This window comes from Schistocerca americana, chromosome X, assembly GCF_021461395.2.
Source record: "Schistocerca americana isolate TAMUIC-IGC-003095 chromosome X, iqSchAmer2.1, whole genome shotgun sequence".
Classification (NCBI taxonomy): domain Eukaryota; kingdom Metazoa; phylum Arthropoda; class Insecta; order Orthoptera; family Acrididae; genus Schistocerca; species Schistocerca americana.
Window position 1 is genome coordinate 947108444 of NC_060130.1, and position 15980 is coordinate 947124423.

The 15980-nt window shown below is 43.8% G+C and overlaps 1 protein-coding gene across 1 annotated transcript in view; it reads left to right on the forward strand.

Annotated features, from left to right (window-relative positions):
* The window catches only part of LOC124556419 (dynein axonemal heavy chain 5), an 876134-nt gene that overhangs the window by 537548 nt on the left and 322606 nt on the right, over window positions 1-15980 (forward strand). The window contains exons 46-48 of the mRNA XM_047130377.1: window positions 7268-7545; window positions 15393-15633; window positions 15759-15964. Of these exons, the coding sequence (XP_046986333.1) occupies window positions 7268-7545; window positions 15393-15633; window positions 15759-15964 (725 nt within the window). The remainder of the gene's footprint in view (window positions 1-7267; window positions 7546-15392; window positions 15634-15758; window positions 15965-15980) is intronic.

A 15980-nucleotide genomic window follows, 5' to 3' on the forward strand; every position in this document is an offset into this window, starting at 1 on the left:
GCACGCGTCCAGTTTTTCTCTGAAGTGTGTTGGTTGTCGATCCTCGCTGATGTTCGATCTTCAGGTGGGCTCTATGAAACTTATGATGTGCAAGCAAAAGGAAAAATCAGAAATTGTATTTTTATTCTTAATGTCTTTGTGAAAAATAATACCAATTACATAGAACCAAATTTTTGCCTGGACTGCTATCTTAATGAAATGTAATTCAACAACGAAAGAAGAGGCTTACAAAACACTTGTAATCCCATATCTTAAGAATTCTTGAATATTGTGCACCAGTCTGGGACTCTTGCCAGTTTGGGTGAAATAGAAGAGATAGCAAATATGCAACGAAGAGCGGCGAGTCTCGTCATGAGATCGCATAGTAAACAGCGGAGCGTTATGGAGATGTTCAACAAACGCCAGTGGCAGGCGGTGCAAGAGAGCCGGTGTGCACCACGGAGGAGCGAACGTTCCAAGAAGAGATAGACAATACATTACTTCCGCCCGCACATGTCTCGCGAAATGATCACGACGAGAAAATCAGATAAATCTTAACTCATACGTAAGCTTATAGATAGTTGTTCTTCCCACGAACCATTTGCGAGCGGAACAAGCAAGGAGGGAAGTTATAGTGGTGCCAGAAGTATCCTCCGCGACTCAGCGTAGGGAGGCTTGTGGAGTATGCATGTAGATCTAGATGTACATTTAGATGCAGATTATGCAAAAGAATACTTATTATTATATCACCTAGTCAGAGGATTATTGATCATTTTCAAGTGACGAATTTATGGCAGTGATATTATTACAGGACTTCAGTGCATGCAAGAACACAGAGACTGCTTTTTTCTCAGACTATATCTATGAATACGCAGTACTAATTATTAGTGAACTTGCTGGTGTGCAGTGTTGGAAAAATTTTGATCGGAATTATTTGGTCAGAAACGAAATTACAGGCGCTGGCGTATGGGTCATGATCACCAGACTCTGCCACATTGGAAAGAGCCCATTCCGGAATCTCTTTGCAATTTCTCCATGGCCATCAATTACCAAGATCTAGTTCGATATCCGAAAGACGTTTCCCCAGCTCAACGTCAGCACTAACTATGTCACCCCGTGCTGCCGGAGAACATATGTGGGCAGCTAGATGCGACTAACTTCAGACCTAGATGAAACCTGCATAGTAACTACAGCCTGAACATACTTCATATTGGCCCACCTGGAAATCATTGAGCGATATACGCGTCCGCGCTAGCGTTGTCATCAAAATATCTACGTCTCCACTGTATGACCTTTTGTGGTCACAGTGATTTTAACACGGCCAGCACTGGATCCCATGCTGTTCTGAGTAGGTGTCCTGTCTCTGTTCAGCAGATTTGTCGAGCTGCGAATTTCGTCCGCTTCTGTAATAATACTGTCCCAGGACCAAAATGCCGAAGAGAGAATTTTGGTAATTTGTAGCTCAGTACTGAGGCAATGATCGGCCATTGCAGGTTTCTCTGATTGGCCCAGACGTGTGTGTCGCCGATGTTCGACGGATCTGTCTTCCACGGTGCGACAAGAATGTCAAATTATGACGTCCCGCAGCTACAGGGAATCTCGGAGAAACGAGGCCTTTTCAAACCAAGGCTGTCTTCCGCTGAGCCTAGAAGAGGTCTGAGTTCCGTTGGCGGACATAAAACACATTTAACTTAATTTTTATTCATTAATCCGCCTATTTCCGAAGAAACAGCGCTAACGTACAGCAAGATGACCATTCCTCTTTGTTCTTCACTTTTTTCCAGCTCCTCAGTTTGTCTAACACTCGCCTGGTGTAAGGTACGCCGAGTCTCCCGTTCAGAATATCCACTCATCAAGAATACGCTAGAGAGGTGGTGCAGCTCATCAGACAAGCTCTTTGAATCTGTAATGGCTCGTGTTCTCTCGGGCAACGTCCTAAGGACGCCATTTGGTTGTATAGGATGGTGACAGTTGGTTATCTGTAAGTAAAAGTCCGTTTGTTTATGTTTATCGTACACAGCGCCAACACGACCAGGAAATATAGTTCGCCGTTTTTCTCCATCTCCAGCATTAACGTCATCTTCGAATGAAGAGAATTTAGGTGTTGTAAAAATGCACCCAGCGATGCAGTGCGGTGGGGTGAGATTACAAAGGTGTCAACCTCGTATGACAAAAAGCACGTAGGTTTTAACTCCACTGACTGGAGTGTTCTTTCCTCGAAATCTTTCATAAAAATATTATCCGCAAAGGGTGACAAGGGACTACCCACTATGATAGTGTCAGTCTGTTCAAAGTAATACACACTGAATAAAAAATAAATAGAGGTGAGCACGTGCTTCAACAATCTTCCAGCTTCTCGCCACTGAGCAATACTGATTCCTGCAGTGGCTCTCAAATAAAAAATGAGACCACATCGAAACTAACGACAATATCTGATGGTAAAAGTTCTGTATCCGACGAATGAGAACCATTACCACAAGTAGTCCGTCAGGGAAGCCTTACTCAACACATCCTATACCTATATGGGAAAGAGATGGCGGAAGAAGTGAATAAGTTCGGTAAATATCAGAATAAGTAGAGCAATCTGCTGTGTGTCCTTATGTTCTTATTAAGATGACGAGGTCTTCGAAGTATACCTACATTCACTAAGGTTTCGCACTTTATAAACTCTGCAGCCGACAACAGAATTAAAAATCTGGCCGGCCACGCACTGGTGACAGAAACGATTCGCCACACTCGGAAGGAATTGTACTTCGTGTGCAGAGGTCCACCGGCTCTCCATCTGAAGATTTCGTCACGACTGTCGGAAGATTGTTGGACGTAGGTTGGTAGCGATACTTGGGCGTTCTCGGACTCGAAGAGACAACACGTCATAGCACGCCGAATTGGAAAGTATCATCGCTCCAGCGGCTGTTTACCGCAAGAATAAAAGTTAGAAGACAGACATCGTAGACGGACAGTGTACAAGATGTCGGATATACCTCTGCTTGACGCGACGGTTTCGGTATTGGAGAAGGGCTGAACTTCACGCCCATTCCGAGAACACCACACGTTCTACACATTGTTAGCTCTGTTGGACAGAAAATCCTGAAACTACCCAGGGACGCTGCGATAAAATCAGACTTTCCGTGCAATAACACAGGCGCCGGTGCCCAAGAATAATGTCTCAGCGTCGGAGAGGTCAGGACTTCGATCTCCACTTGAGGATCCTGGAATTGTGGTCTTATTGGCGGATAACGCTAACGCAGTTGTCATCCTCCTCAGATCGATGTTCTTCACCAAGATGAACCAGTAGTTGGACGACCCTGCATATTGTGTTCTAAACACGGACACCACGACCAAAATGCGAGGAAGAACTTGAGAGTTTCTCAAGAACAACAGTCTCCGACGTTGTGGCCAGACGACTTTGCACACGCGCAGCCACTCCTTCCAGGCTACACTGACTGCCTAAGATTCATAAGGATATCGTCCTACGTCTACCAGTTCCCAGCAATTCTGAGTGCCAACATACAATTTGGCAGAACTTCTGGTAGCGCATTTGAGCCCTGTGGTGGAAAAATGTGAGCACCGGATCTGCAACTCAGAAGACTTTGTTTGCCAGCTCAAGATCTTACGACTTGCACCGTCAGATATTGTCGTTAGTGTGGACGTAGTCTCACTTTTCACTCGAGTGCCATTGCAGGAATCACCATAGCTCATTGTCGAGAAACTGAAAAAAGAACTAGTTGATTTGTGTAAACACATGCCTGCCTCTCCTTTTCTTCTTTTTTTCAGCGAGCATTTACTTTGAATAGATTGACGGAGTGACAGTGTGTGGTCCCTCATCACCCTTTGTAGATAATCTTTTTATGGAAGGTTTCAAGGAGAGAGCACTCCAGTCAGGGGAGTCTAAATCTACGTGCTGTTGGCGAGACGAGAATGACACCTTTGTAATTTCGCCCCACCGCACTGCAACGGTGGATGCATTTTTAGATCTAAATTCTCTTCATTCGAATGTCAAGTTTGAGATGGAGATGGATGAAAACGCCGAGCTACCATCCCTGGACGTTTTGGCGTTGTGTACTGTAAACCTAAACAAACGGACTTATACTTACAGATAACCAACTGTCACCATCCTTTACAACCAAATGGCGTCCTTAGGACGTTGCCCCACAGAACACGAGCCATTACAGATTCAGACAGCTTGTCTGATGAGCTGAGCCACATCCCTAGCGTATTCTTGATGAGTGGATTTTCTGAACGGGAGACTCGGCGTACCTTACACCAGGCAAACTGAGGAGCTGAGAGAAAATGAAGAGCCGTGCGGGATTAGCCGAGCGGTCTAGGGCGCTGCAGTCATGGACTGTGCGGCTGGTCCCGGCAGAGGTTCGAGTCCTCCCTCGGGCATGGGTGCGTGTATTTGTCCTTAGGATAATTTAGGTTAAGTAGTGTGTAAGCTTAGGGACTGATGACCTTAGCAGTTAAGTCCCATAAGATTTCACACACATTTGAATATTTGAAGAAAATAAAGAACAAAGAGGAATGGTCGTCTTGCCGTACGTTAGCGCTGTTTCTTCGGAAATAGGAAGATTAATGAATAAACATAAAGTTAAATATGTTTTATGTCCACCAACGGAACTCAGAGCTCCTCTAGGCTCAGCGGAAGACAGCCTTGGTTTGAAAAGGCCAGGTTTCTACGAGATTTCTTGTAGCTGAAGGCCGTCGTAATTCGATATTCTTGTCGCACTGTCAAACACAGGCGACACACACATCTGAGCCAGTCAGAGAAACCTGCAGTGCTCGAGCATTGTCTCAGTACGGTGCTACATATTTACCAAAATTCTCTCTTCGACGTTTGCGTTCTAAGACAGCATTATTAAAAAAGCGGATGAAATTCGCAGTTCGACAAATCTACTGAACAGAGACACGGGTTACCAACTTAGCGCAGCATGGGATCCAGCGCTGCCGTATTAAAATCACAGCGACCTCAAAGAGGAATTATTGATCACACAAGGGATAACGCTTCAGTGACGACTTAGATATTCGGATGGTAACGGCGAGGGTAGCCCCACGCCAGCGCGGACGCGCATATCGGCATGCGGCTTCGAACAGAGGACGCTGGGGAGGCCGACAGCAGCGCACACAATGACTGACAGCCTTTGTGGATACACCGAAGGTTTTAGTTCATCGCCTGACTGGTGGCATAGCTGTCTTTCCCGCTACCGATCAGGAAACCTTTGCTATTACTCACCGAATTCGGCGCGTTCACGCCTGCACAGTTTCTTCTTAGTCTACCATAAATAGAGGGCTTCGGTCACAGCTCAGCAGTGTGTTCGCCGCACCAGAAGATATTGGTCAGTTGTGCCGTTTAAATATTGTGGAAAATTCACAACGAAATATAACCTTTCGACCGAGAAACATTTCTACAAGTAGTTCGTTGGGGAAGCCTCAGTCACATACTTTTTAATTCTGTGATTGCTGCTCTTCATTTCTAGAGCGACAATACATAGATACGCAATTCGATTAGATGCTTCATGTTGAGTTGACAGCGCTCATGAACCTCGGCGAGAGGCATGTTTAGACGAAGCACATAATTGTAACGCAGTCATAAAATGCACTGGTAATTGTTGCGGCAGCTTTGCATATTATGAGCAAGGTATTACATCATGATGCATGTTACCATGGCCAGATCATCAAGGCTTCACGTATGAAACATTCCATTCGGAAGTCGTGCGAGCAGTGGGCCTGCCAATTCCCAGGTCTGAATTCCCCGAAGTGGATAAGATCGTCAACACTAGAACCAACAATGTGCGTATGACAAGAGTCTCTATCGCTTATCTTGATTTTTGACAGTGGATAGACGGTCCAGAGGACACGAAGTACTTAGAAAATGAGTGCTGGACTCCAAAAAAGAAACGCAAGAAGTCGTTATTTCACAATGCGATATGTAAACTGTCTCCCACTTGAGTACCTCTAATAATTGTAAATCTAAGAGCACAGAGATCATCTTCGGATGAGAACAGTGACGTTGCACATTCCGAGCAAGGATAAACGGCACCTTGACTGGTGATTCGTCGTGACCATTAATACACGCCGGTTTCGTTTGCTACCTTTATACCTTGACATTTGATGTGAGGTTATTTTATTGATGATATCCTCATAGGTGGAAAGTTTGCATGACATGTGAAATAAGGACACTGGACTTTCATTGGAGGCAAAGGCTCTAGAGGTTTTCTGGCTGACTGGGAGCCTGTTCGTTCGCCTACAACATCCTATTGTAGATTTGCACGTCCAGTAAAACCGCTCAACACCAATCTAGAGGCCTGGAGTTATGTATGAACGATTAGGTGAATAGTACACGAATTACTGACTTACTGCAGCATTCTAAAAACATCAGGGATGTTTTCAGAACAAATTGTCACTCTTCAGCGAGTGTGTGCTGATTTGAAACTTTCTGGCAGATTAAAACTCTGCCGGAGTGGAGATCTTACCGGAACATTTGCCTTTTGCAGGTAATTGCTCTACCGACTGAGCTACCTAGGACCGACTCACGACCCACCATCACACCTTAACTGCCACCAGAGATGGCAGGTTATGACTCGAACCTGGGCAGCTCAGCTGGAGACCATTTTCATGCGTAAGGCAAATGTTCCGGTTTAGATCTCCAGTTTTAATCTGTCAGGTAGTTTCAAATCGAGAATGTTGTCTAGTCGTATGTTTGCACCGTGACTACCGAGAGGAATGGCTGAATCATTTAGTTATTGGTATATTTTGTGATGAGTATAAACATGCTATACAATAACAATTTTACAGGCATTTAGACGAAGGTCTCTAGCAAATCTCAAAATGAACATACACTACAGATTGTCTTTCAGAGTCACTTCATCTGAATGTCTTTTTCAATTTACCGTCAGCAGTAAGTTTTTGGTACACCTGGACACGCACTACGGACGGAACCTATCATTTTCACGCGCTCGACAGATTGAAAGCAATGTCTCGATAACATATGAGTAATTTTGTTTGCAGGACAATTCTATGTTGCAGTTTAAGGAAAATAAATACTCAGCCAGTAGTGTGATATATTTTATTAATGACTTTAAAGCAATATGTTTGAGCAAATGTTGGATTGCAATGAAAATATTCCTAGCGATTCAGTAATGTTTCTTAGAGATATTAGAAATATTACTATAAATATTTCCACACTGTTTCACTTATTAACATCTGTTGTTTTATAACGGGAGGTATTCGTTATAGCTCATTTAATTGTTCTATGTTCAATTTCTTATTCAAACAATTCAAACATTTGCAGGTAAATGGGAACTCTGGAGCAATTTGGTGCCAAGTTATTCATACCCAGAGACTTCGACTCCTGACTACAGCACTATAATGGTTCCCATAATCGAAAACGTGAGAACAACGTTTCTTATAGACACCATAGCTTCGCAAACGAAAGCTGTTTTACTTATCGGCGAGCAGGGCTCTGCCAAGACTGTCATGATGAAGGCTTACATGAAGAAATCCAACCCAGAAATGTATCTCAATCGTTCCTTCAATTTCTCTTCTGCTACGAGTCCATTTCAGTTCCAGGTACGTAGGAGAGGTTATGATTTTTATCAGATTCGTGCTCTGTAAGGGTTTTATTTTTTTCTTCGTTTACGGTGAAATGAGAAGTTTGGTGTTTACTTGGTTTCATATTTATTCGCAGGGGGAAAATGGTAAAGGCTAACTAAATATGTATCACTTATTTTCTTTCTTAATCTGACTTACGTGTACAATGTAGCGCAATTGTATTTCAGAATGTGCAAATCCAGTTATCTGATAAATGTAAATGTCGTGTGACTAGGGCCTCCCGTTGGGTAAACCGTTAGCCGGGTGCAAGTCTTTCGATTTGACGCCACTTCGGCGACTTGCGCGTCGATGGGGATGAAATGAGGATGAACAGGACAACACAACACCCAGTCACTGAGCGGAGAAAATCTCCGACCCAGCCAGGAATCGAACCCGGGCCCTGAGGATTGACATTCTGTCGCGCTGCCCACTCAGCTACCGGGGGCGGACAGTTATGTGATGATCGTATGGAATGATTTGACGGAAGACCCTGTCCAGGACAGTTCGACCGCCTAGTGCAAGTCTTTCAATTTGACGCCATTTTGGCTACTTGCGTGTCGATGTAGACAGAATGAAATAATGATGCCAAACTAATAAGTGTTTTATGTTTGCTAAGAACTATCGAAGTACATATGCTGAAAAAGTTTTTTACTAGCGATGTGTAGTATTTCTTGGTAGTATTTCTGTATTATTCATATACACTGTCCGTGCACATTAACGTGACCACCTGTCAAAAGTGTGCAGCGCAGACTGAAAGGTTCCTTCTGTTTAGTTATGTATCGTTATCTTTTTGTATCTCTCTTCCTCTGTTTCCTTCTATCCACGCTAGAGCGTGCCGGACGTGTGTGTGGCCAAGTCACCTCATTGACACGTGCTTGCCCGCTTGATACGTTGCTCGGAAGTATTGAATTTAAGGGGCCGGCCCGACGTTTATTTAAATGATGTGATGATTATTATGTTAATATTGCGCAACGGATAACGCGGGGGAGGACTCAAACAACCAAGTAGGCAAGTCAGTAAAGGCCACGCTCCCTCATGATCTATAAGGACACCACTTTGTTGGTGACATTGCTCTCTTCACAGGACTGGGGTTTTTAATGACCATTAAATTCATGACATTGCTCTCGACACAGGACTGTGGTTTGTAATGACCACTAAATCCATGACATTAAGTTTATAGGACATTCATTGTCTAGATTCCCAGAAACTTTACAAACTTAATATGACATTTATTATCTATTTCCCCAAAATTTTACAAGTTTAATAATTGTAGCAAACAAAGTCAAGTCAAATAACTTCTAGTTTTATCTCGCACTGAAGGTGCTTAAACTAACAGGCATCTCGTTTCTACTTAAGCACTGGGAAAGAGGATGATACTACTTTGCTGCCCTTGTGGTCCGCCTGCTGGGACAGTCTTTGGCGGAAAAACGGGGGAACAAAGCAGACACAGATATCTCCCATATTCTCAAAAGAAAGCAATTCACGCTAACTATTTCAATCCTGAAAAAGAGCGGTTTTGTAACAGTGTAAAACATAATACCTCATCCCATGGTGAAATTGGCGGCAAAGACGGAGATCGCCCTCGATCCCGTCCGCTCAGTTCAGCCGCTACCCCAAGAGTGCCTATCATGGCGGCTTTCAACGGCCGTTCCCTTACATGGAGGGGAGGGGGACCTGTTACCGACCCCGGACTACCCCCTGGCAAACAGGTGCATCATCTCTGTCTTTACTCCAGGCTTAGGTTGGCACTAACCGACCTACAGGGTGAACACATCTCTGCCTTGGCACTACCAGCCACTACCAGCAGACGAACTCTTAATACAAACCCCAAACTTAATCAACCCAAGGCAACGTAGTGGGATTAGGGAAAGAAAGTGCATTTATGTAACTGTGAATTGAATTAAATAAACAGGTAGTCCACTTCTTCACTCGAGATATCACACTAATTAAACTAAAAAAATGTTGAAAATATATTCGATATAATGCTACAAAGAAACTAATTGTAATGAGATGGAACAAACTGTTCCCTCTCAGGACCGCTGCGAGATGTGCAGGGAGAGAGTCAATAAGGTTCTGGAAGGTACCGACAGGCATGTCGAGCTATGCCGGCTCCATTGCCGAGGCCAGCTGCTGTAGGATTCATGGCGCCTACAGGCCGATCGAGATGATCCCATAGATTCTCATTTGGGTCTAAATCAGGGGAGTTCGGTACTCCTTATTGCTTCGTCTGAGTGTTCAGTTGCTCAACACCTGCACGTCTATTCCCCCATACACATCTCCGCAGCCATCGTTCACCCCGTCATCTAGACCTGTGGTGCACCACAATTACCTCAGCACCGGTTTCGGATAGTGCCATTTTGCCATGCACAGTACACTTTAACCACGGCGGCACGTGAACAGTTTACAAACGTTGCCGTTTCCTAAATGCTTCCATCCTTGGCCAGAAAGCCAATGATCACTCCTATTCAGACGAGAGATAAATAGCTCCATTTCCACATTACAACAACTGCACTGTTTTCAGTGTCTCCTGACACACTTCATATATCCTCCACTGCTAGAGCACAGTTGCCTCAGCACCGGTTTCGGATAGTGCCATTTTGCCATGCACAGTACACTTTAACCACGGCGGCACGTGAACAGTTTACAAACGTTGCCGTTTCCTAAATGCTTCCATCCTTGGCCAGAAAGCCAATGATCACGCCTATTCAGACGAGAGATAAATAGCTCCATTTCCACATTACAACAACTGCACTGTTTTCAGTGTCTCCTGACACACTTCATATATCCTCCACTGCTAGAGCTGCCACCTGTTGTCGATGAGTGGTTATTAGACACTGACGTCGAACATAGGCGGTTGTCGCACTAATGTGACTGGACCATGTGTACCATTATACATTGAGCGGCAGTCTGGTGACGCTCATGTTTGCAGCTTCTTTGCAGGACTTCTTTCAAGTTCTTCTTATCGGTTCATCCTGAATGATTGAACGTATGAACTGCAGAACTTGTAGCAGGATAATTTGTGATTTTCCACTTTTAGTAACTGTTAACTGCGTTTTGTTAACTTGAACGCCAGGGAAGTCTTAGAAGTGAAATCGAGAGAGGAAAGAAACCAGCTTCATTTGGCATGTAGCCACGGTTGACGTATGTGTGTGTGTGTCTATGTGTGTGTGTCTGTCTGTGTGTGTGTGTGTGTGTGTGTGTGTGTGTGTGTGTGTGTGTGTGTGAGAGAGAGAGAGAGAGAGAGAGAGACAGAGAGAGAGAGAAGAAAAAAACATGTGTACACACATGTTTGCGAGGGATTGCGCGTAACTTAGGCAGAAAAAACAATGTAGCATCACTGCAAATCAGTCTGTGTGTTAGCTACCCTCTTTTTACTTCAATAGATGGAGATAATTTTGTAGGTTCTGGGAATAATCAACGATTGCTGCAACAATCATAGATCAACAACTTCCTCATGCCTCTCTCCCCCCCCCCCTCTCTCTCTCTCTCTCTCTCTATATATATATATATATATATATATATATATATATATATATATATATATATATATCCGGATACTTTTGATTAAATAGTATATTGTAATCAAAAAATGGTTCAAATGGCTCTGAGCACTATGGGACTCAACATCTTAGGTCATAAGTCCCCTAGAACTTAGAACTACTTAAACCTAACTAACCTAAGGACATCACACACACCCATGCCCGAGGCAGGATTCGAACCTGCGACCGTAGCAGTCCCGCGGTTCCGGACTGCAGCGCCAGAACCGCACGGCCACCGCGGCCGGCTTGTAATCAAAAGTATCCGGACACCTGGCTCTGAATATGAGTTACAAATTCGTGGCGCCCTTCGCAGGCATACGTTCAATCAGGTACTGGAAGGTTTCTTGGGGAATGCCAGCCTATTCTTTAGAGAGTGCTGTACTAAGGAGAGGTATCAATGTCGGTCGGTGAGGCCTGGCACGAAGTCGGCGTTCCATAACATCCCAAAGATGTTCTGTAGAATTCAGGTCAAGACTCTGTACAGGCCAGTCCATTACAGGGATGTTATTGTCATGTAACCACTCCGCCACAGGCCGTGCATTATGCACAGCTGCTCGACCGTGTTGAAAGATGCAATCATCATCCCCGAATTGCCCTTCAACAGTGGGAAGCAAGGAGGTGCTGAAAAATCAATGTAGACCTGTGCTGTGATAGTGCCACGCAAAACAACAAGGGGTGCAAACCCTCTCCATGATAAACACGACCACACCATAACACTACCGCCTCCGAATTTTACTGTTGGCACTACACACGCTGGCAGATGACGTTCACTGGGCATTCGCCATACCCACACCCTGTCACTGGATCACCACATTGTGTAACGTGATTCGTCACTCCACGCAACGTTTTTCCACTGTCCAATCGTCCAATGTTTACTCTCCTTGCACCAAGAGAGGCGTCGTTTGGCATTTACCGGTGTGATGTGTGGTTCATGAGCAGCCTTTTGATTGTGAAATCCAAGCTTCTCACCTCCCGCCTGTCATAGTACTTGCAGTGGATCCTGATGCAATTTTTAATTCCTGTATGATGGTCTGGATAGATGTCTGCCTACTACACATCACGACCCTCTTCAACTGTCGGCGGTCTCTGTCAGTCAACAGACGAGGTCGGCCTGTACGCTTTCATGCTGTACGTGTCCCTTCACGTTTCCACTTATGTAGGTAGAGAGGTAAAATTAAACACTTGCTTGAAATTACATTGGGTTTTGTTGAAACCAAAAACAGTGGACAAAATGACCATCACCTGGCGCTTCATACGTCATAAAATCAATAATTAGCATAACAATTGATTTTTAGCATAGGCGATGTTCTTTATAACAAGTGCTCAGCATTTCGGTCGTCATTCATCAACAGCAGCTGTAGGCAAGGAGCGACGTTGTGAACAGAAATGTACAATATCTGAGCAGGTATGCTGAGAAACCGCCGTCGGAATTTGTCGTTTAGTATGCCTAATGAGGTCGGACGATAGCGGTAAACTTGAGATTTCAGCTAATACCACAACCAATAATCACACAGACTGACGTCTAGGGACCTGAGAGGCCAAGCATGACGGACATGGCGGCTCAGCAGGCATTCCTCACCAAAAATGTGTGCAAGAGATCTTTCACACAGGTAGCGGTATGGAATGGAACGCCATCCTGCATAAAAGTGGTATCTTCCAGCAGGTGTTTATTTGGCAGGCTAAGGATGATCTGACTCCCTCTTTTACTACAGCTCATTTTATACACGATTCTTATGCGGTGTTGCTGTCCAGAGCCATCTGTTGGCCAGTTTTTGCACTCGTTTTGGTTTCAATAAAACCCCATGTCATTTCAGGCTTTTGTGTCAATTCTTACCTCCCTACCAACATTATGCCGTGAAGTAGTGCATTTTCAAATGTTAATGGATTTTTGGGTCACCCTCTATAACGTTAAAAATTATTTATATATAAAAAATTGAATTTGTATCTAGCGTACTAAAAATATATTCAGTATTCTTACAGGAGGCAACAGTTATCAAAACTTGAAAAATATCTCATATGCATTGCCCCGGAGTCAATATTTGTTGAGATCAGGGCTCTTCTTTCCTATGATAGCATCTATCTGTTGACACTAAAAGTGGATTTCAATCTAATAACCTGTCATTCTTAAATTATCATTTAGCTCTCCTCCTCAAAGAATCACGTACTCTTACGAACGCTTCTATCTGCCCTCTGATTTGATCATATGGACGGGACACAAACACCTGTAACGTGTGCACGTTATCGAAGGATGAGGGATACACCAGTGCCTTTAAATGTCTTCATAGCCATGAATCTATGGAACTGAGATCAACTGAACGCGAAGTCATGTTTCTGGACCTCCTTGACCGGTCCATCACTCATTAACCTTTTGAGTTCTGTACTGGCATACGTGGCGTAGAAAACAGAGTTGTGGCATATCGTGCCAGAGCTGTGTCTTTTGTCTTTCCGCAAGGGAAGTTTTTCAGTAGTGTCTGTTATTGTCGCGCAGAAATTGGTGATAAACAGCACCTGTTGATTTGTTCGGTTGCCCGCATCTCGTGGTCGTGCGGTAGCGTTCTCGCTTCCCACGCCCGGGTTCCCGGGTTCGATTCCCGGCGGTGTCAGGGATTTTCTCTGCCTCGTGATGGCTGGGTGTTGTGTGCTGTCCTTAGGTTAGTTAGGTTTAAGTAGTTCTAAGTTCTAGGGGACTGATGACCATGGATGTTAAGTCCCATAGTGCTCAGAGCCATTTGAACCATTTTTTTGTTCGGTTAAGAGTCTTTCACCTACAGTTCCTGTCCACTTACTGATTCTATGATAAAAAGAGCCCGATGCTTTGCTTCCATAATCGATCGAGGCTTTGTATCTGGTCACACGTGGTGATAATGGTAAATTATCATCCCACTCTGTGTGAATACTGCCCCAGCTGTAAATGAAGTGCAAGCTGAGAAGAACGTACCTTCAGTGCTCCGTCTTATAATCTAGCGGGGGAATGAAACCTGGTGTGGTAGTCTCGTAGCGTTAGAGCATCAACATGCTGTACATTATGTGAATAAAGTAACTGCTCGTGCGGAACTGATCACGCTAGAATGTGGTTGACACCTTCAGCAGCTCCAGTTCCTCGTTACTCAATATCTGGTATGAGAGCTGCGAAATCTATTGCGATCCCTTTCCCTTCTTGTGTCAGCAAGACAGTGGAACAGCCTGCTGACGTGCTGCGCCTGATAACATCACAGTGAGACAACCAAGTACAGAGACTAACATAACCAATAGTCAGTGGAAAATAAGTCAACTGGAAGCTGTGGTGGGCGATCGTGAGTCGATCTTGGATAGCGCAGACAGTAAAACATTTGCCCGTGGAAAGCAAAGATCCCACGTGTGGTGAACAATTTTAACCCTCCAGGAAGTTTCAAATCAACGCACAATCTGCTGCAGAGTGAAAAGTCATTCTTGGAGCTTTTTTGTTTCGTGTGCTTAAGGCGTTAACTATTTCAACTTCAGAGTAACCGTACACTAACACCCTCGTGAAACTTACAGTAAATAATAAAATACAGCTCAGGTTGCGTAACTGTTTCCACAGCTGCAAGAGTAGAAGCAAAAATGATATTCATTACTCTGACTTAAAATCGAATTTAGTTCTCAAAGGGGTGCGCAATGCTACTATTAACACCTTTATGTTAAAAACCATTCAACAGCCAGGGCCACATAAAATATTTTTTATCTAAGACGACCGATGTCAACAGACAATGACAGCGTAAAATGAACATGTTTTACAACAAAAGATTTTAAAATCTGAAGATGACAGCATAGTCGGTTGAAACTGGTTGCCTTAAATAAATAAAAATATTGTATGCAATCTTGGCTGTTGAATGGTTTTTAACAATTAAACAGATCGCTCTTCAGTTCTCCCAAAATGAGAAAATACGATCGACATCTTTATGCAAAAGTCTTGCAGAAAATTAAACTAAATTGGAATGGGAAACGAAAGAGTTGATTGTGGGCAATTCCTTCAGTTGAGTATAGTCATTTGAATCGTACACCTTATGTGATGTAAAATTATATGACTGTTTTGTTGTGCAACTCATTTTTTATTGCTGTATACATCTAAATTCTGAATTCAGGACCCTGCCATATATGCAAGTACAGCGTGATATGTTCTTAAAACTTTTTGTAATAACAATGAAACCCACTTTAGCTTACAAATTTGCCAGTTTTAGCCTAATAATAAGTGAATTTTAAGTTGTCTCATTGTGATAACATGTTGCATTAACAGGACATTAGTCAAAGAAATGTTCCGTTTACTTACAGAAAACGATTGAGAGTTATGTTGAGAAGCGGATGGGTAACACTTTTGGTCCTCCAGGAGGTAAAAAAATGATGGTATTTATTGACGATATAAACTTGCCGGAAATAAATGAGTGGGGTGACCAAATCACCAACGAGATTGTGCGTCAGACTATGGATATGAAGGGCTTCTACAGCCTTGAAAAACCTGGAGAGTTTATAACTGTCGTCGACGTCCAGTTCGTGGCTGCCATGTGTCTTCCTGGTAACGTAAACTTTCAATATTGCTCTGTTATTCCGACAGTCAGCACCTACTGCACACTTTCCTATGAAAACATTTTTGTCTATCAATACTGGCCCAGAATACAAAGACTTTTGTCTCTCTTACAGGTGGAGGCCGAAATGACATACCGTCTCGCCTAAAGAAACAATTTTCTGTGTTTAACTGCACACTGCCCACGGACACCTCCGTCGATAAAATATTCTCTGTGATAGGGGAGGGACACTATAACGCCAAACGCGGTTTCACGTCAGAGGTGCGTCAGCTGGTGAAGAAATTAGTCCCACTAACGAGACAGCTATGGCAACGGACGAGGGTAAGCCCAACTTCGA